The sequence below is a fragment of the Gasterosteus aculeatus genome, chromosome 5 (assembly GCF_964276395.1).
Source record: "Gasterosteus aculeatus chromosome 5, fGasAcu3.hap1.1, whole genome shotgun sequence".
NCBI classification, from domain to species: Eukaryota; Metazoa; Chordata; class Actinopteri; order Perciformes; family Gasterosteidae; genus Gasterosteus; species Gasterosteus aculeatus.
Window position 1 is genome coordinate 11,252,752 of NC_135692.1, and position 23,294 is coordinate 11,276,045.

Below are 23,294 nucleotides of genomic sequence, written 5' to 3' on the forward strand. Positions count from 1 at the left end.
TCCGATTCTCATTTGAGGGCTTTATTTTGCTAGCTCCAACCGGATGTTGTGCCACTTTACTTCCGCCAGCTTTGTCTCTTGTGGCGGCGCTAGGACCTCGCGCAGCGTGCCATCAAAGCACATGGTCCCCGCGCATAAGACAAACACTCCTCGCGAGTAATTGCCCCCGGAATTGATGCCATTCCAGTGGGCGACCGAGACAGCGGCGGCTTGTGTCGAGTGTTTTGTCAATCTTTTCACAGGTTGCTCCTCATTTACGCTTTCGTTTTTTTTTTTTTTTGTTGTCAGGCGGCTTTGGACTTGGACGTCTGTGAATGGGGAAAGCGCACCGGGTTGAATCAGCTGTCCCCGGGATTTCCTACAGCGCCCCTCACACGCTCGATCGTATTTCAGTCATTTCATTTTTTGTTTTTTGTTGAGGGGGTGGGAGGCTTGCGCATCAGCTGTTGTTGGATTGTGTGATGGTTGCGCTGCAGTGAAACAGTTGGACAGTCACGTTCAGCCGGGCATCATGAACCTCTGGAGTCTGAAGTTAGTTCTTTTGACAGCACTTCAGGCTTTATGTACCTCTGTCCCCGTTCTCTCCAGATCTGCTGAAGGTAAGAAGTCAAAAGGATGTGAAGTGTCTTGCTTCTGCTGATTGTAGGCAAGATCTTTGTGCAGAAGTAGTGCATAGATCGTTTTTTTTTTTTTTGCAATTCATTTCTTTTTTTATCAAGCCAATGTCAAATTTAAACCTTCACCTAGAAACCCAAAGGAAAATTACCTGTCTGCATGTAGTGCGTTTTGCCTACCTGCGTGTATTCTATTCTATTCTTCTTGCAGGTCTCACCTTTTGGCTGATCATGTCTCATGAAAGCTTTTGTCTTCTTCCACGTCTGTAACACATCTTTGGTAACAGAGTCGACCATTCTCTCCTCCAGATCTGCGTGTGTGCGGAGCATCACATTTGAGCTCGCCGTCCGCTCAGTGTGCACCTCAGAGGAGACGAGAGACTCTGTATAATTGATGATGCTGAAACTCTCTTTGGTAATCCGTGGTAGCACCGGGGGGGCAGTTGGCTGGCACTTCAAATGTACTTTGAATTTTTCAATTATGGATGTTATTTTGGTGGCAAACGCACAATAAAAGTCGCATTATTGTGTTTTCAACTCAAGAAGTAAAGTAGAGAGACCTGTAAATTGTGCTGTTGGTTATGACAGCCAGAAAGCAACACATGGCAAACAGCTGCTTGACACGAGCGCTGGGGACAAATGTACAAATGCGACGTCAAGAGTGAGTTTGTGTCTGTGCTGGTGTGTTTGGCCCCACTGGTTGCAGCCCTTTGGGGGCGTGGCTCTTGATGTCCCAGTCATCAGTGTCCCCTGCCATGGGCGGCAATCAACCATGGACAATGTACAGTATGTCCAACTGTGGAGGAGCTGCACTTGGTCCACATAAAAAAAATCAATCGTTTACATTTGGCAGACGCGCGTCACAGCGCAACTGTGGAATCCACGGGAATGAATTCGGGAAAAAAAAGGTGTAAAACTGTAATCAAAGCACGAGGGAAGCTGTTCATTTATGCATCCGCAGCCCGTCGGCATCAGAAGTTTGCATTGACGGGTTTTGCTCTCGTGGGATTGGACCCGTTTAAAATCATCATCCTCGGTACACGTGTGCGTCTGATCGTTGCTGACACAATGTTTACCTGCTTGGGGGGGGGGGGATTCAGCCTGATGGAGATGAATGGAAGCAGGGGGCGGTTGTGTGATGAAGGGCACAGAAGGTGGGGTTCCATTTAAAAGGAAATCAACTCAATGGTGTAAAATGCTTTTGGTGTGAAGAAAACTCAACCAGCATCATCTTTTATAATCCATCAATCTTTTAAGTTGCAGCTTAGTTAAAGCCAAGTGAGAATCACCAGCGCTCCCTTTAATGGGTCTCTACATTGTCTCCGGTCTTTGCAAACCTTTGGTCTTTAGCTGTCAGGAAGTCAAGGCTGCTAAGGAAAGATGGAGCGATTCAGCTCCACGCAACATCACGTGTGCTTTCATATTGTGTGACGTGTCATTTTTCCTCACGCTGCCCGTCCTGCGCATGTTTTCCGGATCATTTTGTGAGTGATTGCCTCCGATGGTCGACACCGTGTCAGCTCGGTATTTATTAGCCAGCTTTGTCCTACTGATCCAACCGACGTGACTCTTGTCGGCCTCCAGTTCTGCACGCGGCTCGCGCTCAGACAAATGAAAGTTGAGCTGAGACGTTTGGAACGTTTTTTGGACCCGAGAGAGACGTTGTGACCACGATGTGACCCATTCTGAGTGCCGACGGCGTCAGATATTTTACAGGAGATATTCAGGGTAGTCAAAGCGGTCGGGGATATTTGCTCTTGTGACCCTACATGTGTTGCAGTGATTTCTTCAGAGCTCCTTCGGACTCATTTAACCCCCCCCACACCTTCTCCCCCCTTCTCCCGCAACAAATGCTTAACACACAGGCTGAAACCCGATGCTGGCTCTGGACTTTCTCATTGGACTTTCACACCCCAGTCAGGTCACAGTTGAACTCCCCCGAGCGTCTTCTGTCTCTGTCTGGACACAGAGAGAGTGCCCAGTTGGCTCCGACGTCTCTCTCTCTCCAGTGTCAAGTCTATCTGGGCTAGTTCAAGTCCCCCCCCCCCCCCCCTCCCCCAGTCAGTGTGAACCCCTGTAGGGGGGGGGGGGGCAGTTCCTGTGGGCTGCTTGAGTCGTAGCATGGTGAACGACCTGCGGTTTAATGTAAGGCAGCGCTGCCTCTGGCCACGAGCAGAACTAATAGCGACTGGATTCCTCTTCGATTTAGCGGGTTGAGGGGTTTGTAACAGGCGAAGACGTTTCTAATGTCAGCAGATTCCAGGATGGGTTTTCCCCTCTGCTTCTTTTTTCTCTCCCGCTACGACGATTCAAAAGTGTCCCCTCTTTAAGGTGTTGCGGAGATGTCTGTCTACCTAATTAGTCCAACAGTCACTAACCTCGATTGCCTGTTTACTTTGTGTAAATCAGTTTTTAATCAATTAGAAACCGACATTATACTTTTGACATTGATCTCGTTCATTTATTCACTGTGTTTGCAACTTGTCAATAATCCCCAAAAGAGCAGATAATAGAATCAAGAAACAGGCACTGCAATTCCAAACGAACAAGCTTTACACCTTTAGAAGCCGAGGGGATCGCTCCCCATGCGGATTGATTCCACGTGAACATCCAAGCTTTGTCTTCCTCTGAGATTTGCAAAGCAAACGTTTTCTCCTCCGATCCGCCTCATCTAGTTTCCATCCCAGCACGCAGCGTCCACCCAGATCCTGTCTCCATTCAGTGGGAAAAGGGAAGACGGGCCAGCTCCTACCTGGGGAGGATTCCAACAAAATTGGCTCGGGAAAAGCTTCGGTGCAGCCGGTCGCTTTGTGCGCGCCACACTCTTGAGTTATGTTCCTCAAACATGGGCGAACTCGCAACGGATGCTTAAGCGTCAAATAGTCACAGATAAAGTTTTCAAGTAGACAGTTGAGCGTTCTACGATTGCTAAATGTTTAGGCGAGTTGTTTTCCATTATTCCATCGAGCCGACGTCTTAAATTGCCTCGCGAGTGACTCGAATGATTGGAGTAACGCGTGTTGCGTGTTTTTCTGCGGATCAACTAATTGATTAACGCCATTGCGCCGCGTACAATGTCTTGAGAATCTAGGATGACACAGCAGCTGACCCCTCCCTCCCTCCCCACACACACACACACTTTCTCTCTGGTGGGGGCTGAGGCTCTGTAGCCTACCGGTGTGAGCCAGACATGTGCTTCCTGTGAACAAAATCCATCGTAAGCGGCCATATTCACGTGCTTTCGCACAGCTCTGCTCCAGAAGTTCTCACCTTTTTGTTGCTAAAGCACACGCACGGAAGGCTCCAATGCAGCAGGCGCAGCCAACGCAGCGGGGGGGGGGGTGTGTCACCCGCCGGCAGGCTTAACTGCACCGGTTTCTCGGACAACATTAACGTCCCGCTGGGCCGGGGGTGATTTTTTTCCTGCAGGATCTTCCATTTCCCATAGAGTAGTTATGTGCTGACATCATGCCTAACGTGACAGTAAATGGGTTTATTATACACGGTGGGGGGAAGGGAGACAGGAAGAGAAAGAACACAAAGGAGCAATTTGCCAGTAGAGGGAGCGCAGCGTTAAACGGCTTGATTATGACCCCGACGATGCTCGAGGAGAAATAAACCGCCCACAAATCCGACCATTTACAGCTGTCAGAGCTGTGACTTTTGACACACTGCTACTCTGTTAGATTTAATTTAAGGAGACCCTCTCTCCACTTTGTGCAGAATCCCGTTACCACGATGTCAGCTACAGGTTTTTACTACAGCACCCCCTCAAGGTGTTGACATAATTGTCCCGCCAATGGTTCAGATGTTTACTGTGGAGTCAAGCCAGGATTAGCAGGCACTTTTCCCCCTTTGCTCTGTGATCCCCGCGATCTCTGCTCTGTGAGCAAGGAGCAAGGTGAAGATCCGCTGACAAGCGATCAACAGAACACGGAGTCCTGCTTCCCCAAAATGAGGATCGGCTGCTTCTTTCATTCCTCACTTTGATCTTATCTAGGGCTTCGGATAATAGTTATTTTCAACAACAATTCATTTGTGTATTTTTAGTCTTTTAAAATGTCAGATCCTTGTGATAAATTCACATCCCCTGAGCCCAAAGTGACATCCGTAAATTGCTTGTTTTGATGGATCTGCAGTCCCAAAGAGATTATTTTTATAAACACAAAAAATGCTCCAATTGAAGCCTCTTTTATTTAGAAAATTACTTCTGTTTGAACCAACTAACCAATTTCCATTTGACAATTGGGATTTGCAGTGATACATTGATATGGAATATGTTTGGTTTGGACTGTTGCTTGATCAAAACAAGCAATTTGAATACATCTTGAGCCTATGGAACCTCAGACGGGCATTTTCACGTTCAAGTTTATTAATTAGAGATTCATCGTTTTGTTCATCGTACTTAAAAGATGTTTAATGTGAGAAAGAAACAAGGAAAGCCAGCAGTTCTTTGCTTTTATCTCCGACTCCAAGGTCATTTATGAAAGAGCTTCTGCTTCCTCCCAAGGCATCATTCATCGTTTTATTCCCAATCACCATTCTGTTTGAATTAGCATAATCTGCCCACATTGATTGGGGATAAATTGAATTTGCGGTTTACCTGTCAATCATCCATTATTAAAGGAACAATAGCCATAAACAAAATCAAGTCCGTCCCCCCCCCCATGGGCTGATGTCAGAACCAACCAACCTGGCTCAGAAACTTTGCTGGATCACATCCCCAATCCAGCCAGGGCTCTGATTAAAGACCTCAGATCTATACAAAACAAGGGCTGTGCATACTGCTCTTGATGCACAGACAGTGATCATGGTATTTGATTTGCTTTATCAAGAGCACATTTTCATATGGAACGCGTTACAGGGAACTTTCTTACCTTTTTTTTTAGTCTTCGTTGTGTCATACCTTCAGTCGAATCCGGCCAATTTGAACTCTCCGCTCTTCCCTAATTAGTTCCACATGCTCTTATTTCAAGCCCATTTCCCTCCAAACATCGTCCACCCATGTCAAACAATGCTGGAATCACGTCGCCCCCGCATCTCTTTTTCGAACCATTCCGGGGACCCAGCTAGTCAAAAGAGTGTCATTCAAGCTGCCAAAGGCGTTGTTTTTTTCCGTTTTTCAATCTTACATTCTCAAGATCCGAGAGAATTGCTCTCAACGTGACTTTGGAGTGTGTCCTCGTGTGCTTTTCCTTCGCCAGCCATCACGCAAGAGGGGGGGGGGTTGTGATTACGAGTGCTCTTTATTGATGTGTCTATGCATGTGCAGTCTGTATCCCGTCTCAGCGAGGACCAGGGGGGGGGAGGGAGAGGAGGGGGCACGGCCTCATCAAGTGTGCAGACAGCAGGCCATTTGGGTTGGAAAAGCAAAGATTGTCATGAATATATTATGTCATGGCTGACTGTCAAGGAGTGAGTTGCAGTTGGTTGCGATGGAAGCAGGCTCTTGGGTTTAATAAAGCCGAACAGTTGTTGGTTTCTTTTGGCGGGGGGGGGGCGGGTGGATGGGCAGAGAAGGGCTGGAGTTGTGAAAGAGCGGTAAGAAAGAACGTCTTGACATGTGCAAAGAGCTAAGGAAGGTCATGTGTTCCCTGGGACCTATCAGGCGGTGGGGAATGCACTCAATTGGGGGGGCTGCTCGGATAGATTCACTGTGAAATATCATTAGGAACGGTTGAGTAGCCCAGCAAGCACCGATCTAGTTTACAAGGCCAGCTATTGAAGTTGAAACACACACATTTGGTTAAAAAGTGGAAAGAAATCTCCTTGCGTTGTCTAATAACATCTCAATTCTTCTTTCAGATGATTTTGCCCTTTGGTGTCTCCAACGTAACGCATCAAGTACCCTGTGTTTTTAAAGGGGTCACAATCCGAAATGCCAATCGCTGACCTAGACGGCAAGTTACTTGCCCTTTGGCTTGTGACCCTTCGTGGCCGACCCTTGCCCCCCGCCCCCTCGCTTCACAAGTTCCATACGTCTGTGAGGAGTTCAAACAGAGCTTTTTCATTTTACTAGTTCTTACTTTGGAGGAGCTTTAAGTCTCAAGTATTTACCAAGAAGGAAAACCGTGAACAAAACAGGGACCATATGTAATAATAAGTGGACGAATCACCAAGACTTTACCCGTTGGTTTGTGGACTCTTGAGTTGGGCATTTGGGCCGTCGCCATCTTGTTTTCTTGCTAACAGATGTGACATGAGGAACAAGTAAAGTACACACGATCTCTGTAGAATGCTCTATTTTATTGTATTTTTCTATCAGATAGAATTCAGGTTCAAGGCACACTGGCTTCACTTTTTTGGAGCCGGAAGTTACCACCGGAAATGAAAGCAGTTGATGGGCTTCTCATATAAAGTATATCACGTTTTGAGAAAATTCCGAAAAATCTGGTTGTGGTTGTCACATTTTTGTGTTTTTAATCATCACACAACTTCACCGATTTAATTGATCCCAGGTTCCAAGTAACTTAATCCATGCTTTATCCGGGTGTCACACTAAAACAGCCAAACAGTGGTCACACACACACACAGAGCGTATAATAGATTTATTTATTTTCGCTAAACAACACTGCCGGGGAACGACAAATGAATTTCTCAATCCAGTCATAGGTCTGAATCACAGTCACCCACACAAGAACAAACTCTCACAATACCGATTCCACGAACACTCGCACACAATCCGCCCACCTAGCATTTGACTTTATTGAGGCAATATAAATGGCACAAACTCTCCTTTTGTATGCTGCTGCATAAAGGGAGGCCAAAACATGGCCACGACTCTCCCTTTATTAAGACCTTTGTTTACATTCTCCTTTATTGAACTTATAAATAAGGCTTTGGGCTCTGGTGCCACGTTTACTGCTCCCTTAATGCTTCTGGTGGCGCTTATAACATTCTAGCTAACAAAAGCCACTTACACACTCCACGGAGCGCAGCCACACACCCGACTGGGCCGAATTTCTCTCCCAAGCATGTGGAAAAAGAAACTGAGCCCGCACGCTGTTTCCACTAATATTACGCCATTTGTAGGCTGGAATTAAATCTCATAGCACACCACATTAACAAAACGGTCATTCACTTGTGGACTTTGAAGTCTTCAAAGTTGATGTGAAGCACGCCTCAAAAAGGGCTGTTCCATTTGGGTGTGTGTGTGTGTGTGTGTGTGTGTATGTTTTTCCTAACCGCAATGTGGACTTGACCTTTCTCTGTCAACTTCTCTGTTTTCCCCTCATGTGTTGTTTTTATCCATCCGTTTTTTTCACAGCGGTCGTCCTGCGTTCCCTTACTCAGCGTGCCCACCTCCCCCAGACAGTGTGCTTTTTCAAGTACTAATGAGGAGAGGATGCTTCTCCGGCTTACGTGTGTGTGTGTGTGTGTGTGTGTGTGTGTGTGTGTGTGTGTGTGTGTGTGTGTGTGTGTGTGTGTGTGTGTGTGTGTGTGTGTGTGTGTGTGTGTGTGTGTGTGTGTGTGTGTGTGTGTGTGTGTGTGTGTGTGATGCTGATTTGCTCCTTGCTGGAGTCTGCTTCCCATCATCAGGCCGGAGCTGGATGAGGACCGCTGAGCTGGTCACCTCTGACTCTCTGCTATCAGCTGGTGCGGCTCTGTGAAGAACTCCAGAGTTGTGGTTTTCGAGGGGAAGGGGGATGGGGGGGGGCATTAATAACCCTGACCTGGGTTATTAATGCCGGATAATAAGCAGACTCAGCCATTTAGTTGGGTGAGTCATAAGGCAGATAAAAGTGATGTGAACCTCGGAAGGAAGGAACCTTGAATGCGCCGGTAATAATAATCCAGGTCCCTTCGAGTGTGTTTATTGTTTATGTGTGTTTTGAAATGGGATTGAAAACCAAGAAGCAGCAAAGTCCCGAGTTCAAAACACACCCTGAATTCTCCTCAGACCACCCGCGTAACTGACGTCACCCTCGAAACTGAAATCTGTCTCCCTGCTGTTTGGAAACGCTCCACGGCGCATCAGTGGGAGAAAAAACACCAAACATTTGATTTAGGATGCTTGCGCATAGACAACTGGTGCAAGCATCCTAAATCCCCCCCCTGTTGTTTTTTAGTAAGAGACCCAAGCTTTGGAATGGCTTCCCTGCTGCGGGGAGCTGATTACTGCAGGGACCCTATTAGGCACGTCCCTGCAGAGGCTCACTATGCACTCGCGCTCCGACTCTTGGATGCAGACGTTCTTCTCTCCCATTCACGCGTAGCTGTGCTTTCGTTGCGATGGCGGCTCTGTTTCTCTCTCCGCCACTTCATCCACCGGCTGCACGCTTAGGGGGGGTTGGGTTAACACCCTGTCAGAACACAGAGAGGGGAGATAAAAGCATGCTGGGAACAATGCCCCAAAGCCACGTCTAATCCCCCCCCCCCCCCCCACCGCATCCTGGACACTTGCCCTGAGAGTTATCACAGCAGCAGCAGCAAACCCCCGAGTTCCTCGCTCAACAACCCTCTAACGCCGCTGAACGGTGGCGATCTGCAGCAGAAGGGGGGGGGCGGCCGGGGGTCACGGTTTCTCACCACGGCCTGTGGTTCTCGTTGCTCGATGTCTGAGAGTGCTGATTAGTGGCTTCGTACTCGCGTCTTAATGGCGTTCTACCGATACGAGGCGAACGTGTGTCCAGGAAGGGCGGTGGGCGGTGTGGGGGGGCGACATATCGGCCACATGGCGTTTTTTTGTCGGCGTAGATAATTGTTGGTTGTGATGAAACGACAGCATCGAACGGGCGTTATTCGTCAAGCACAAGCACTGCGATTTGGTTAAAGTGGCGGTTCGCGTTGTAAGGCAGCTGTGCCGTTAGGCCGTGTCCCGATGTGGATAATGAACACCAGGGGAGGAATTACTAATCAGCATTGTTTGTCCAAAATCCATTTAGAAAATGTTCCCATTGTTTGCGTGCGCGCAGATGGACGCGATGGTGTTTTTTTTTTTAAGACACGGACAGCATTTGGAAGTGAAGCTCGACCGCTCTGAGGTTTTTGGTTCCGCGTATTCTCACACCGTGTGTTTGTGTTCTTTTCGCAGGGAATATTTTGAGCATGACTGTTCAACCCAGACCAACAGCAAAGCAGAAGCACTATGGGACCACGGTGCCTCTTCAGCTTGTTGGAGGAGACTGGAAACCCATCAGCCAGCTCGGGTCCCAGGTGAGGAAGCGTTTTGATTGCAATGATCACAAAGTAGATAGACAACGTTCATTTTACAAGCAGGAACATTCACCTGCATTTATGTGATTTTTTTTTTTTTACCTGTACATTTATATCCAGATTAAAACCAAATGGAATTGCATGTAAACTCGCTCTCTGTGTTATGTTCAGTAGATATAAAGCTGCACAATATTAGCATCTTACAACGGAAGGAAACACTTCATCACTCCGGTTAGAGACCTGGGGTCCCTTGCTTTGTTTGGTGCTATAATCTTTATGGAAATAGGGAGATTTTTAAAAAACAGCTTGAGTCTCCAGGCTTGTGTTATTTGAATCAATTCATTAGTGAATTAATTTGTTCTGTCAACCAAACAGATGTGCTGCTACAAGGTTTCTCTGGGATGTTTTTCCCTCAAAGAACAAAAGAAATCTTCAGATCTGTAAAGAAAAGGGGAGGATCTACTAATAATTGAATGTGAAATTAAGTGCTGAGTTGAATACATTATAAGGACAAACAGCTGGTGCATTATCTACGTTATCTACGTTTCCCCTAAAGTTAGAAACCGTCATAAACAACATGCAGCGTGATGCTTCCACATCCTCTCATGAACCACTAAACATTCTTCTCCTTTTGCGGAGCACGAGTCGGCCACGAAGGGTCCCAAGCCAAAGGGCAAGTAACTTGGCGTCTCCTTTTTGCCACAGTTGACCCAGATTGAACCGTGTGGTCGTGAGACGCGGAGAGAGAGAGAAACGCTGTTTTGTGCGTGTGCCGGCTGTTGCCAAGCGATGCGGAATGCGAGCCGACGCATGATTCATTTTTTTGTTGTTGTTGTGTTTCTGAGCAGGGAGCGCAGAGAGGAGGGCGGTTACGCGTTGACATGCGGAGGAGTGTGTGTGTGTGTGTGTGTGTGTGTGTGTGTGTGTGTGTGTGTGTGTGTGTGTGTGTGTGTGTGTGTGTGTGTGTGTGTGTGTGTGTGTGTGTGTGTGTGTGTGTGTGTGTGTGTGTGTGTGTGCGACTGACAGAAGCGATGTGCAAGTCGCAGCCACTTCATCCGACTTGCGGCCCCCTCGCAGGGGCTGCGACTCGTGGCTCGCAGAGACTTGTGGCTTCCTGCAGGATTAATGTCAAAGGGAATAGAAACATAAAGTTAATCCTCTCTGCTCTTGTTCTAACATTCAAAGTCCCTTCACCAGGACTTCTGAGCACTGAATTGAAAGCCGCCGCCTCTCGCAGCGTTTCGTCGGGATTGTAATCAAACATTTTACGATTAATTTTGCTGCAACTGACAGTAAATGTTTCATCTATTTTCTCAATTTTACAGCCCGCTAGCGAGCAGGGCAACCGAAAGCCATCGTTTCTCAATGAAAATGCTGTCTGGCCGACCCCATAACCAATGTCTTTCATCCCCCTCTCCCGTCTGCATTCTCCTCAGAGTCACCCTGCATCGCTGAAGCTCCTGATTGAAGCGGAAGGTGAGCAGCTGCTCTTGGCTCTGGAGAAGAACGAGTAAGTGTTTCCCCCATTCGCACTTGGCCATCGCTTCGAACCGAGTGCTTCTCTGCCGCACAAACGGGTGACACGCGCACTTGCCCCAGGGGGCCCACAACTCGGGGGGGTTGTGGCCAAGTAGGCCCAGCAGGAGGAAACCTTCCTCTCTCGCAGAGCTCCGTGCTTCGCTCTTTGCCTTTGCTGAAACACAAGACTTGAAAGATAGGAACTCTTGAATACATCAACCAGACGTTGATGAAAACCGACGTGCCCCCCCCCCCCCGCCTTCTTCTTCTTCTCCCTCGATCTGCTCATTTGATCTATTGGCATAACACAGGGGAGAAAGAGGCTTTGTTTGAACGCGGCGCACACTCCTCGCTCTGTGTATTAAGATACTGCCAACACCGAGTCAGTGGGGGGGGGGAGAGATCAGGTTAACCGTCAGAGCTCCGGAACACTTTCGCTGAAGGGTTTTTCATCGTCTTTTGCATTTAAAAAAAAAAACTGTAACTGTACGTGGCCTCGGTCTCAGACAACCGCCGAGTGCAACGCGCTCCTGAGAAGAATAGGACGTGATTGATGGAGCAATATGTTTTCCACACCGCTCTGCTGCCACACATGAGCAACCAGGAGCAGGAGCTGTCTGTGTCGTGGAGAGCAAAAGGGAGAGGGAGGCAAAGCGAGAGCGAGAGAGCGGGTGGGCTCAGCCATTAATCTCACTTGTTTTCAAGACTTAATATATGTAAATTCCACCTGCAGACTGTGTGGGACAAAGCTTTCAACACCAGCGACCGCAATTTTCTGGCTTACCTGCTCTGGAAATATTTTCATGGGAAACCACAATCCACAGTCTTTCCTTCGCACGGGTGGAGATTTTGCAAAGCCGACTCGCAGACTGTCACATTTTCACCAGCCTGTCTCCCCCCCCCCCCCCCCACCCCCCATGTATAGCGGGGAATTACGTTCCTTACAGTGAAAACATTCCCTCTCAAAATGGGAACGCACCTTTTGCCCCCCTTCGATGTGCTACGGTGGAAAGCCACATTGCATTCCCATCCAAACCCCCCTCCCCCCCCCCCCCCCCCCCCCCTTCTCCTCCCCTCTCTTCCCCCACGTGATGCTCATCCAGCGCGGCCAGAGAGGTGAGCTCAGACCCCGCGGGCCCGAGAGGAACAAACGGAGACGATGGAGAGGCTCGATCCAGATCTTTCTAATGAGCTCAGACTCAAAACAGAACATCAGACGTCGACTCTCAATACTTAAAGCAAGTCCGTACATAAGAAAGTCTGATTTTCTGGACCGGGTCAGGATTCTCATTCTCTGCGGATTTTCTTGTGTTCGACGTCCCAAAACAGAAGGCGTGATTGACGAGACGGATCCCGGAGAGGACGCGGATCGGTGCGACCGAGCCACAACCGAACCTGCTGTGCTTTTTTCTGTCTGAGGCTGCTGGCGGGCGGATTGGCCGCATGCCCTCTGATGAGATCCAGTTGTTCAAACACAGCCGGCATCGGTACAGAGGAGGGGGTGGTCCAGAATTAAATGATTTGGTTTAAACCGCCCGGATTTATTTGTGTTTTCTCAGGTCGTTGTTAATAAATAGCACTGGCAACCAAACACCAGCGAGATGTGTCGCACAGCTGAACGCAATTATTTCTGTTGTATCGAGAGGTGAACTTTGTCTGCGTGCGTCTGAACTCGCATCACCCCCGCAGTGTTGTAGAGAGTCAGTAAAGGTTGCCCAGGGGAGGCAAGGGGTGCATGCAAAGTTTACCACAAACAGCCTGCACTGATTAAAGTTGCTCTATTCTGACGTTTCTTTACAAAAAAGTTCTAATTTAACCAGATGTACTAAGTGGCTGGACTTTTAAAAACACACCTCCTGGGATTTGATGTTTGGGCTTGGAGGCCGACGGACTGGGAAGGTTACAACTGTGACATTTGAAGGTCGTATGTTTAACCTCCAGCTTGATCCCTCTTGTGAAAATAAACTCCACGTCAAACACTTTTTATGACGCCGTGTCTACAAAGCACCATAGAAATACTGGTAATATACTTACAGCAGTCAAGCACTCATAGATACTCATACACCATGATGACTACAACACATTACTAAGCATTTTATGATGACTTATGATTTACAAGTTTCATTAGATTTCCTAATTGCCGGTCACTCACCGACATTTCTTTTGGCGAGGATCATGTTATTTTTCACTTTATTTAAAGCAATGACCACTTAGAGTAATTTACAATAAACCGTATAATGCATCAGAAAAATATGAGAATTATGACACAATATGATCTTTTTTTATTATGATACTTATATGGTATAAGTAACTTTATAGCTTTAATGTGTTATATGATTATTGTTATACAGCATTATTAATTTTTCGGAGTGCTTGTATTCATACATATTCAGTGCTATTAGCAGATAATAACTATAGAAATGGGCGTCACGTAAAGCGTTGCCCACTTCCTCTAACTTAGTGTACAGCTTTAGGCAATAAATCTGTTCACAATGAAATAGACATTCAACAAAAAGTTCTATGTGCCAGCATGTTGTTTTGGATGAAACTAAGATGATAAGCTGCGGATTAAAGTCAGTTTTTCTTTAATTAAAATTCTTATGTTCCCATCTTCTACATCTACAGTTGACTTGTGGCATTCTGACCATCAATCCATTTATTATGAATCTGTAACTTTAGGAGAGACCATATGCTGTATCATGTCCCCTGATAGGGGACACTTGTAAACACTCCTGTGTGGCTTCCTCCTAGTGACAATTTCCAGTTTAAAACAATAGGTTGAGGGAAGCATTGTAGCTGCCTCCTTGGCTTTTGATGTTATTATTTTCATTCAATATGACAACAGTTGCTGTGTGTCGGATGTTTTAACCGAGCGCTGTTTGTCACTGTGACTTTGAGCATTGTGGTGTCGGCGGCACCGATGACATTTACAAAGGCCTAGGACATGACGATCGTACAAAGTGTGTTTGGGAGACAGCGCGGACTGTGTTTGGCGTGTCTGATCTCTGGCATTAAAGACTAAGGAAGCAGGAGGGATCGGCGTCAGATATTCCTACATTTGCGGACACCCTTTGAAAGCAGCCTGGCTGGAAAGGGCGCCCGGTGCCTCGGGCGGCAGGCCAACCTCTCAAACTTAAACTCCAAATAATGGCTCAAACACTGTGTGCCTGAGCGATCAAGGCCCCTTTCCAGGAGAAAGTGCTGCAGATTTATGCATCAATCATGCTACATCGACATATTCCACATATGTTTATTTGTTCTCCAACGCTTTTAGATTATGTCTTTGGTGTGACTCCGCTATGAATGATGCTTTGCAGGAATATTGGTGTCTGTGTCATTGTTATCATCATTTGGGGCCTTATGGGCAGAAATACAAGAAAAGAACACGTGCTGTAGTTTTAGCTGCCAGTATATTTGTATCCAATATACTTATCATTTGCAACTGCATCCCTCTGTGATCACAGTTGAATATGCATTGATGCGAGAAAACCAACAGTGAATAAAGCCCTGAAGTGCATGTTAATATTGCAATTCTTCTCTAATGAGCAGCTTGATCGCAATTCTCAAAGCTCTTCAAGGATTAAGGATGTGATCAAAATGTTAGTCATTTAACAATGTGGTACGTAAAAGAACCTGATTACCAATATGAAAGTACTAGTGATGAAATGAAAAGTCCAATGCTTAAATAAACCTTGAAGCCTTGTTAGCCTGGTCAAATTTCTCATGCTCTTCTAAAATTTGCCCCAATCCTAGATCTCCTCACTGGAAAAATGTTGTTGTTGTTGACCAGGCGTTCACTGTCGGCGTGGAACCATCTCTGGCAACGCTTCTCTCTCCGCTCTACGTTGTGTCTTTGAATGCAAGGGACGGCAAGATGAGTCCCATGCTGAGCAGGCAGCATGCTCTCCATACACGTTTCTTCTTCTATTGCACCCCAGGATCACTGGAAGGAGGCCTGGGGACCCTCAGCTGGCTGGAGGATGTTCTCCATGGCCTTCACTCGGGGTTCCTTCCTCTTCATCATGTTGTTTTGCCTTAAGCGTAAGCGGATGGTCTAGAGGTTCGTCACTCCCGTCTTTTTGAGTCTGCGAAAACAGACTCACTTTAATCTGGACTTTTCCCTGGACAGGCAGAGAATGTGTATCCTGAGTGAAAGGCCTTGGCTGTACTTCTGACTTCTGCTATCTCCACGGTGTTTGGAAGAACAATACACATTCAACCTGGACAGAATCCAGACACAATTGTTCCCAGTTTGGGTCTCGGGGATGTTATTTAACTCCCTATCTCATGATGGAGCGCTGCTGCTCTGTGACCTGTAGCTTCTCTCGATGAAGACATCGTCGTGTCTGTCTGAAAACACAGGCAGGAAACGGCCTCTCTCGGGGGGCCGTTTCAACAGAGGGCGAAAGACGCCCGCGCCAATAACCGACCCGTTCTGGACAGACGTCCTATGTGGCCACTTCCCTCTCGTGGAGTCGTTGACCTCGGCTGATGAGCCACACACAGATTGTTTAAGGAACCTCAAACTCAATGTGTGACCCATGTGTATCAAATCCTTCCTCTTGTCTGGATGTTTATGTAAACCGTGCTGTTTGGAAATGTGTTTATTGCACAATGTCTGTGATAACTGCTTTAACATGCTCTTTTTTTCACCGTGCTTGACCAATAGAATCCCTTTTTGGAGGGATTTAGTTAGTATGTCGTTGCAAGGCACGTGACTGAAAACCAGCAATACGCCGTAGTTTAAAATGATGTGCAATTAACTGGCTGTAAGAATAAAAGTTTCTTGTTACGGTCCGAGCAAAAACCGTAAAACCGCAAAATCCCTTGACCTTTCACCTCTGGATATGTGGATGAAAATGTGTGTCTTGGGCCTTAAGAGGATATGCAGACTTACCTGCCATCCAGCCACAGAAAAATTGCAATCCTTACATGAATGAACCAAATGTTGTTGTTACCCAATCACAGCTTGGCTTTTTCTATGCTGTTCTTAGTGAATTAATGTGGTTTTTATACTTTTGTCAACAAGTCTTGAGAGGTTAATAAGTAAATTTACCAACTAATCTGTGTAATAAATTGTATCGACACTGAGGAGGAAGTGAGGACTGGGATGGTCACATGAGCACTCTTTAATGTACTAGTCAATTGATTGATTTTTGTTTCTGATTGATGAATAGACCAAATAACGAAAGGCAGAAACGTGGCTCTCTTTAGAAGCCGTGTGTCCTCTTCCTGCTCTTCCCCGGTCATCACCGTGGAAGTGATATTACGTTAAAGCACGCTCCTGATTATCTTATCCGACACACGCATCTGCATCCGCTGTCAGTGCACAAGCAGCTTGTCATTTGACGGATGAGCCAAGCGCTCTCGGACAAATAGCGGACAGTCGGATAGTAGGCGAGTGAGTCACTCACTAACCACCATCGTGAACAGATACTCCCATAATACCGCATGCTTTCCAACATATGCTCTCATCAGCAAAATTCAAACACACACACACACACACCCTAAACCGTATTTCCAGGAGAAGGATGTACCAAGGTTAACTCCTGCCTTTGTACCTTTCCTGCGGCTGCAAGGCCATGATATACTGTGATTCATTAGTTTCAAAGACAAGCTTTGGAAATGAGCTCGTCTCTGTCCAGAACCTATGCCTTTATATTTTTTTGCCTTTTAACTTCTTCCATCAAAAGGGAATTTTTTTTGGAAGGAGCTTCCCGCTTTTGAATTGCCCTCCTTGCAAGCTCCAATTATTTCCAAGCTCACAGCAGTAATTAATACGGTGGACTCGCAACTCCCCGTCCCTTATTAATTAGGAGGCACCGAGTAGCAGCGGAAAGCTCTTCTAAAGGCCTGTCCCTCTCCTCAGGATGAAGAAGAGCGGGATGCGTCTGCCCAAATAACCTCTTTACTGCTCCAAACCCAACGGAACCCGTGAGCTCACTTCAAAGCCCCTAAAAAAACAAGCCGCTCACTCCGTGTCCGGCTTTCAAGACGTGGCTTCCTCGAAGTCACGTGAGGAAAAGTGAGAACTGGCTCACCTGAAAGTCTCATCTGTTTCCCCGCTGAGAAAAAAATTGTCATTTTGGGTCTGACGTTATTTCTGCGATTACTGCGAATGCATCATTTGCTGCCATGAATATGCAAATCACTTAGTTTCAGAAGTTTTATTTCCCGACATGAGCCGCGTGCTGCTTATCTTCATGAAAACCCAAATTATGACAGTTTGACCATGACACTTTGTGCGGCGATAGTGGTCTTCCCTTCTCTGCGCTGAGCCTTTCACCAGGCGGACCGTGGGGGTCTCAGGACTCCAGCTGGTAGATGTATTGCTCAGCCTCCCTCCCAGTGAACACAGCCAAGAGAAACCTGCTGTAATCAGCAGGTTTCTCTCTGGGGAGGGAGGGGGAGCCATCCCTAAAGAGCCCACGGGACGTCCCGGAAGATGAAGATGTCCACAGTTCACAGCGTGGACGCGTGTATATCGCGGATTTCCTTTCTCAGTATTCCATCGGATCGATGATAGAATAGTCTCCATTTAGGCAGTGATGATGTAGATAGCTAAAGGGGGGGTGGGGGGTTGTTTCCACAGCTTGGATGGGAACTCGCATCTTTAGCGCCGTCAGGCTACGTTGGACCTGTGGGAGGCCGTCAGGAGCCGACATTTACTGGGTGCAAACAGAGCGACAGCCAGACGGCCCTCCCCCGGTTTTTCATTTGAGTCATCTTTTAAGAGGCCCCCTTTTCCCACTTTGCCGTGAACCCAAGGTTTTGGTGTTGAAAGCAACGTTTCAGAGGCTGAGTTACCATCAGTTTGATTGTACCTGTGAATGCCATTTTTTGAGGCCTCGTGTTTCATTTTGAGACCTTTTTATGTAGCTTCTTTGTGACATTAAATTGGGCATAATGGAAGGCTTAAGATACACGAAAATGTACTGCAGTGTGTTTTAATATATTCCAGTAGGCTGATCAAGTTTGAGCACATGTTCTTTTATTTTATTTCCAGATCTGCATCCATCTTGTCAATGTGTTGAGAAGAATTCCTTGAATAAGAGCATGACCTCACGTTTTATCCATGCCTGCTGTTTTTCCACTGTATCACAAAGAGGAAAATACTGTCAAAGTGCGCTATGTGGCAACACTCAGTAGCTGAATGGAATTATATTTTGCTTTGTGTCGCGCCGCAAACCCCATCATACAGACTAAAATACTGGAATAATCTCACACCACGAAATGAATGTCGAACGTCAACAGATGTTGTCATCTATTGGCTGGCTGCATCCCGCAAAAGGTTCCTCAAAGCAACTTTAAATCATGTTAATACTGCCCCCCCTCCCCTCACAGACTTTTTAAAGATTTTTCATTATAGTGTTTTCATCCTACAAATGAATTAAAAGTAAATAAAGCAAAAGTACTTCATGTTCATGTGTATATCTGCAGGCTATTGCCCTATGATGATATGAAGGTGGGACACTCACATCCTGTCTGCATCATTTCAACTCGCAATAAATACTTTGCTTCATACTCAATAAATAGTATTAGAAGTGTAAGACAAGGTTTTTAAATGCGAACGACAGAAAGAGCGGCTTCATTTGCGGATGTTGGAGTACCAAAAGACAGGGGAAACATCCATCTTCCAAGGCCCTCTATCTTCTCCTTCTTCCCTTCCATTAGATTGTTTGTCTCTCCGTGTTATTCTCTGGCTCACCATTTCTCCCTGTCACCTACTTAAGCAAACGTTCTCCATAAATTGTAGTGAAATCTCATTTTCTCCAGGCTTTTGGGTGCCAAAGGGAATAAACAAAAGCAGCCCAAGGTTTTTGACCTCTGCGTCTGCTGACCACGAGGATAATCAGTCCAGGCCCAGGCCCTGGCTCCCATCCTCCCTCTGACAGACAGACAAATACATCTGCCGCAGTTGCAGATTCGGTTAAGCCGGGAGGGAACGCTCACTTTACTTGCCCCCCCCCCCCCTCGCCCTCATCCTGCCCCGGTCCGTTCTCACACTCCACTGACCTTCCCATGCACTCCTCGCGTGTGTGCGTGTGTGTGGGGGGGGGGGTCACTGACTGAGCGGAGAAGCCACGTGTGGTCATCAGTCAGACGGTCAGATTTTGGGGCTGAAGCAAGCCCGTCTCCTTCAGCTGATACGTTGCCCCACACATGCTCAAGCGGGACCACCGTCCTTGTGATAAATCAATGCTGGATGGAAAGTTACAAAAAAACAAAAACAACATCCATTGCAGCTGACGGACTAAAAAGCTCCAGCTGCAGTTTTTGCCCTGTCTGCTGATGAACCTCCTTGTTTTTGTTTTTTTTTTAACTTTCGGGTTCCTTCTTTCGACTCTTCACCTCAAATCCGATGGGGAACCCTGCGTCATTAAATTTTGCTTTGTGATGAAAGGAAAATGGAGAAAGTCTGGGACCCGGAGCACAGAGTCCTGCCCGGTCTCCCTGTCTCGCAGAAAGCAGATGCTCTTGTTTTTCCCCATCCGACCCGTCGGGTTCCTCCGTGTCGGAGATGAACGCGCCGGGAGTAGACTGAGGCAGAGGGGGGGGGGGGACGTGTGATGACTGGATCGAGGATTTCCCGTGTTTTTTCTTTTGCTTCGTCGGATGAGGTGTGAAGGCAGTCACCCCCTCCCCCCCACACCCCCTCCACCCCCTTTTTCCCTCTGTCTACCTGCCTGCATCTCTCTCTCTCTCTCTCTCTCTCTCTCTCCTCACATATTTTCTTTCTTGCCGTCAGCCGCTTGTGATGACTCCCCGCTGGGGCACGGGACGCGGCCGGGTCTCCACGTATACCTTCTCACTCACTCTCACCGGCTCCCTCCAGCACCGGCGGACGGGCCTCAGCTGCCAACAACAATAGGAGCTGCCAGGGTCAGATAAAGAGTGTGCAGAGTGCTTCGTGGGTGCAGGGCACACCCGGCGGCAGCGAGTCACGTGACACAGACGTTGCCTCCAGAATCATCCAAAGGCTTTCCAAGCTAAAGGGGTCACGGGCGGGTCGTAAAGTCACCGAGGGTTAAGCAGGAAACGGCATTTGTTGACACGAGAGATGAGAGAAAAGCCACGGGCAGCCCTCGCCAAACAACAAGGCATGTAATCAGTCGGCAGAAGTTGATTTAGTGGCCCGCCGAGGGCAAATTTGGGGGTTTTAGCAGGTTAACGGGTGTTTTGGGAAATCCTTTTTGCTTTCTCAACGAGGGATAGATAAAAAATGTGTTACTCTTATTTTTGGAGTGAAATCGATATCCTCCTCTGACCACTGGCGAGAGCGCAAATAAGCGTATTAAACAAAATGTCGAGACATTCCTTAAACATTTTACGATTACAAACGTCCGGTTTTGTTCGGCCCGTTCTCACATATTTTGTGCCAGTATTTGTAGACCGAAAATGAACCGATGAGTTGGTTGGTTATTGAATCAGATCCTCACATCCAGTATAAGATTTCCGCATTCAGACCTTCATTTTGGGGTACAATTGAATAGTTAACTGAATGGTGAAAATTTGAAAAAATAATTGAATTTTTTTTTTTTTTCAATTTTTTTTCTCCAATTTTTTTCAAGGCTGTTTCTTTTTAGGTGTTTGCACTCTGAAGGCGTTTGCAATGTAGTTTGGGATTCACGCCCTCAGAACTACAATCCGGTCTGGCAATAGACCCAGTTCACAATGCAGAGAAGAAGAATTGATTAATGTTAATGTGAATCACCCACAGCCACCTCTTCGTGCCCCCGCGGGTCATCGACCGCACCCGAGCCGCCGCCACCCCCCCCCCCCCCCCTCCCCACCCCCCTCCGTCTGCAAACGCTCCGAGGTGTGATGTGCTGCTGACAAACAATCTCCCGGAGAGAGCAAATAACGTTCGGCTCTTCTCTGAGAATCAGCTGAACGCCAAGAGCTGCGGGGGTTCCACCCGGGGATCGATGCGCGGCGGCTTATCGATGAGCCAGTTGTGCGTTACGAGAGAGAAGAACCGCCAACGTCAGAAACAAGGGGAAATGAAGTGGAGCGCTGAGCTGCAGGGGAATGAATCTTTTTTGTCACTCTCATATACAGCTGTTGAATGAAATGGAGGTCAAAGGGTTGGGCAACCTCTTGTATTGCTTCACTTCAGCGTTTAATTCTTTGCACTGACCTGATGCAAAAGCAACTCTTGGCCTTGTCGGTTCATTCCTCTCTAAATTATTAAATTGTTTTGGTTTCAACTCCAACTTTAATGTCCTAGTCTTCTCATCCTGTCAATCATGAAAGAACACAGGGTCAGGGTGCATTGCCAAACGCACAGAATACATACATACATACATTTTCACCGACACCATCAGAGACATGAAAGACATGAAGGGACGGAGAGTCATTTTGTATTCAGACGATAAGTGTTTGGTTTCCCCCATGCGGGGCAAGAAGAGAGGCTGGTGAGGGCGTGGGGGGGCCGGGGGGGGGGGGGGGGGGGGAGGGTGTGTACAGTACAGGGGTTTAATTAATTAAATTGCTGTTTTTTTGCATGTGCATTTACGTTGAAAAAAGAATGATAAGCTGGATTGTTTGAAGTTCCCTAGCCGCTCATTAGTTCGAGCACGAGGTTGCAATGAATATAGATGCACGAGCTTTGGGGCTACGGGCCACTTCTTTTGCAAACCATTGGAATTATTGCCAAAGCTCAAGGCTGTTGGCATGAGCCATCCTTAAGATGACTTTGCATTCCCCTCCTTCACAGCCGTCCTGCCAGTCTCGCAGGACCCACCATAGCGTTCAGATGAAGATGAAGATATGGGGCCACGAATTGATTTAAGCTTATTGTTTCCACTTGGAGTGTTTCAAAAGAGACATATGTATTTCAATTTGGTTCCTTTCCATCTGCTAGCTTTTACTATTTCCTGATTTTGCTACGGACTGGACGCAATTAATATTAAAATGAGGAATCCGTCTTTGAGATTTCCGTCTTCACCCCAATTCAATGGAGGGTTTGTGGGGCCCACGATATTAAGAAAGCACATTGGAAGTCACCATCTCTTTCTGTGGCCTCATTACTCACAGACCTCACTGCCAATTTCTTTTCTTTTTTTTTAGGATATGTAGTTGATTTATAATTTGGTTAAACTGTCCATCAAGTAATTTTGTTACAGATACTTCAGGAAATGACTCCATTACTCCAAAGCCTTCCCAATTCTCCCATGCAGGAAGGACCGAGGGTTGAATAAGTAGTTTAGGAAATCAGACAGGGAGTGTTGTTCGCTGATAGTGTTGAAAGAACAGAATGTGTTGGCCTGATCTATAAGCCATGAGCCTGCTGTGTGTGTGTGTGTGTGTGTGTGTGTGTGTGTGTGTGTGTGTGTGTGTGTGTGTGTGTGTGTGTGTGTGTGTGTGGAGCATGGAGCATGAACACAATCCCTGTTGTGGAAACGCCACGTGTAGCACGTGCACGCTCACACGGAAAAACACACGTAGACACATATGCTTCCGCGCACACACGCCTAAATCAAACCGGCACATTTGGTGATTCCTTCACACAAGCACAGTGTCCCTCTCTGGCACACGCACACACACACACCCCTGCTCGCTGACACACAACCGGAGCCCGTCCTGAGGGAGATGAGGAGGCAGAGCGGAGGCACGCTCTCTCCGCCACGGAGCGGCAGAAGCCCCGCGGCCAGATAGGAGTAGAAAGCAGGATGGAGCATCCCAACCCCCCCCGTCCCCCCCGTCCCCGTCCCCCCTCCAGTGATCCACAGCAACAAAGGCGTTCTGAGAGACTGCTGCTTTGGCACCCGGCATAATTAGTTTCCGATAACCGTGTCACCGGCCCATGCCACGGCAAGAAAATGAAACAAAGCAAGATGAGGAAAAAACCTCCACTGACAACAAACGGCTTCTCTCTCAGCTTTCATTTCTTTCCCTCCGATTTTGATTGAACACTTGTCTCGTTGCCGGCGTGAGACACATTTCAGCTTCCACCCTAAGTGCAGCTGTCAGAGTTCACACTGTGCTAATCAGCGGCCTTTG

General features: G+C 47.2%; 1 protein-coding gene across 4 annotated transcripts in view; it reads left to right on the plus strand.

The window, feature by feature from the left end:
* The first annotated feature begins 63 nt into the window (after positions 1-63).
* adam12a (ADAM metallopeptidase domain 12a) overlaps positions 64-23,294 on the plus strand; it is a 57,226-nt gene continuing 33,995 nt past the window's right edge. For all 4 annotated transcript variants that reach the window (XR_005712326.2, XM_078103384.1, XM_040177595.2 and 1 more), the window contains exons 1-3: positions 64-599; positions 9,649-9,770; positions 11,207-11,280. Coding sequence is in view for 3 of the 4 variants with exons in the window: in XM_078103384.1 (XP_077959510.1) it covers positions 512-599; positions 9,649-9,770; positions 11,207-11,280 (284 nt within the window). In the remaining variant the exon portion in view is untranslated. The remainder of the gene's footprint in view (positions 600-9,648; positions 9,771-11,206; positions 11,281-23,294) is intronic.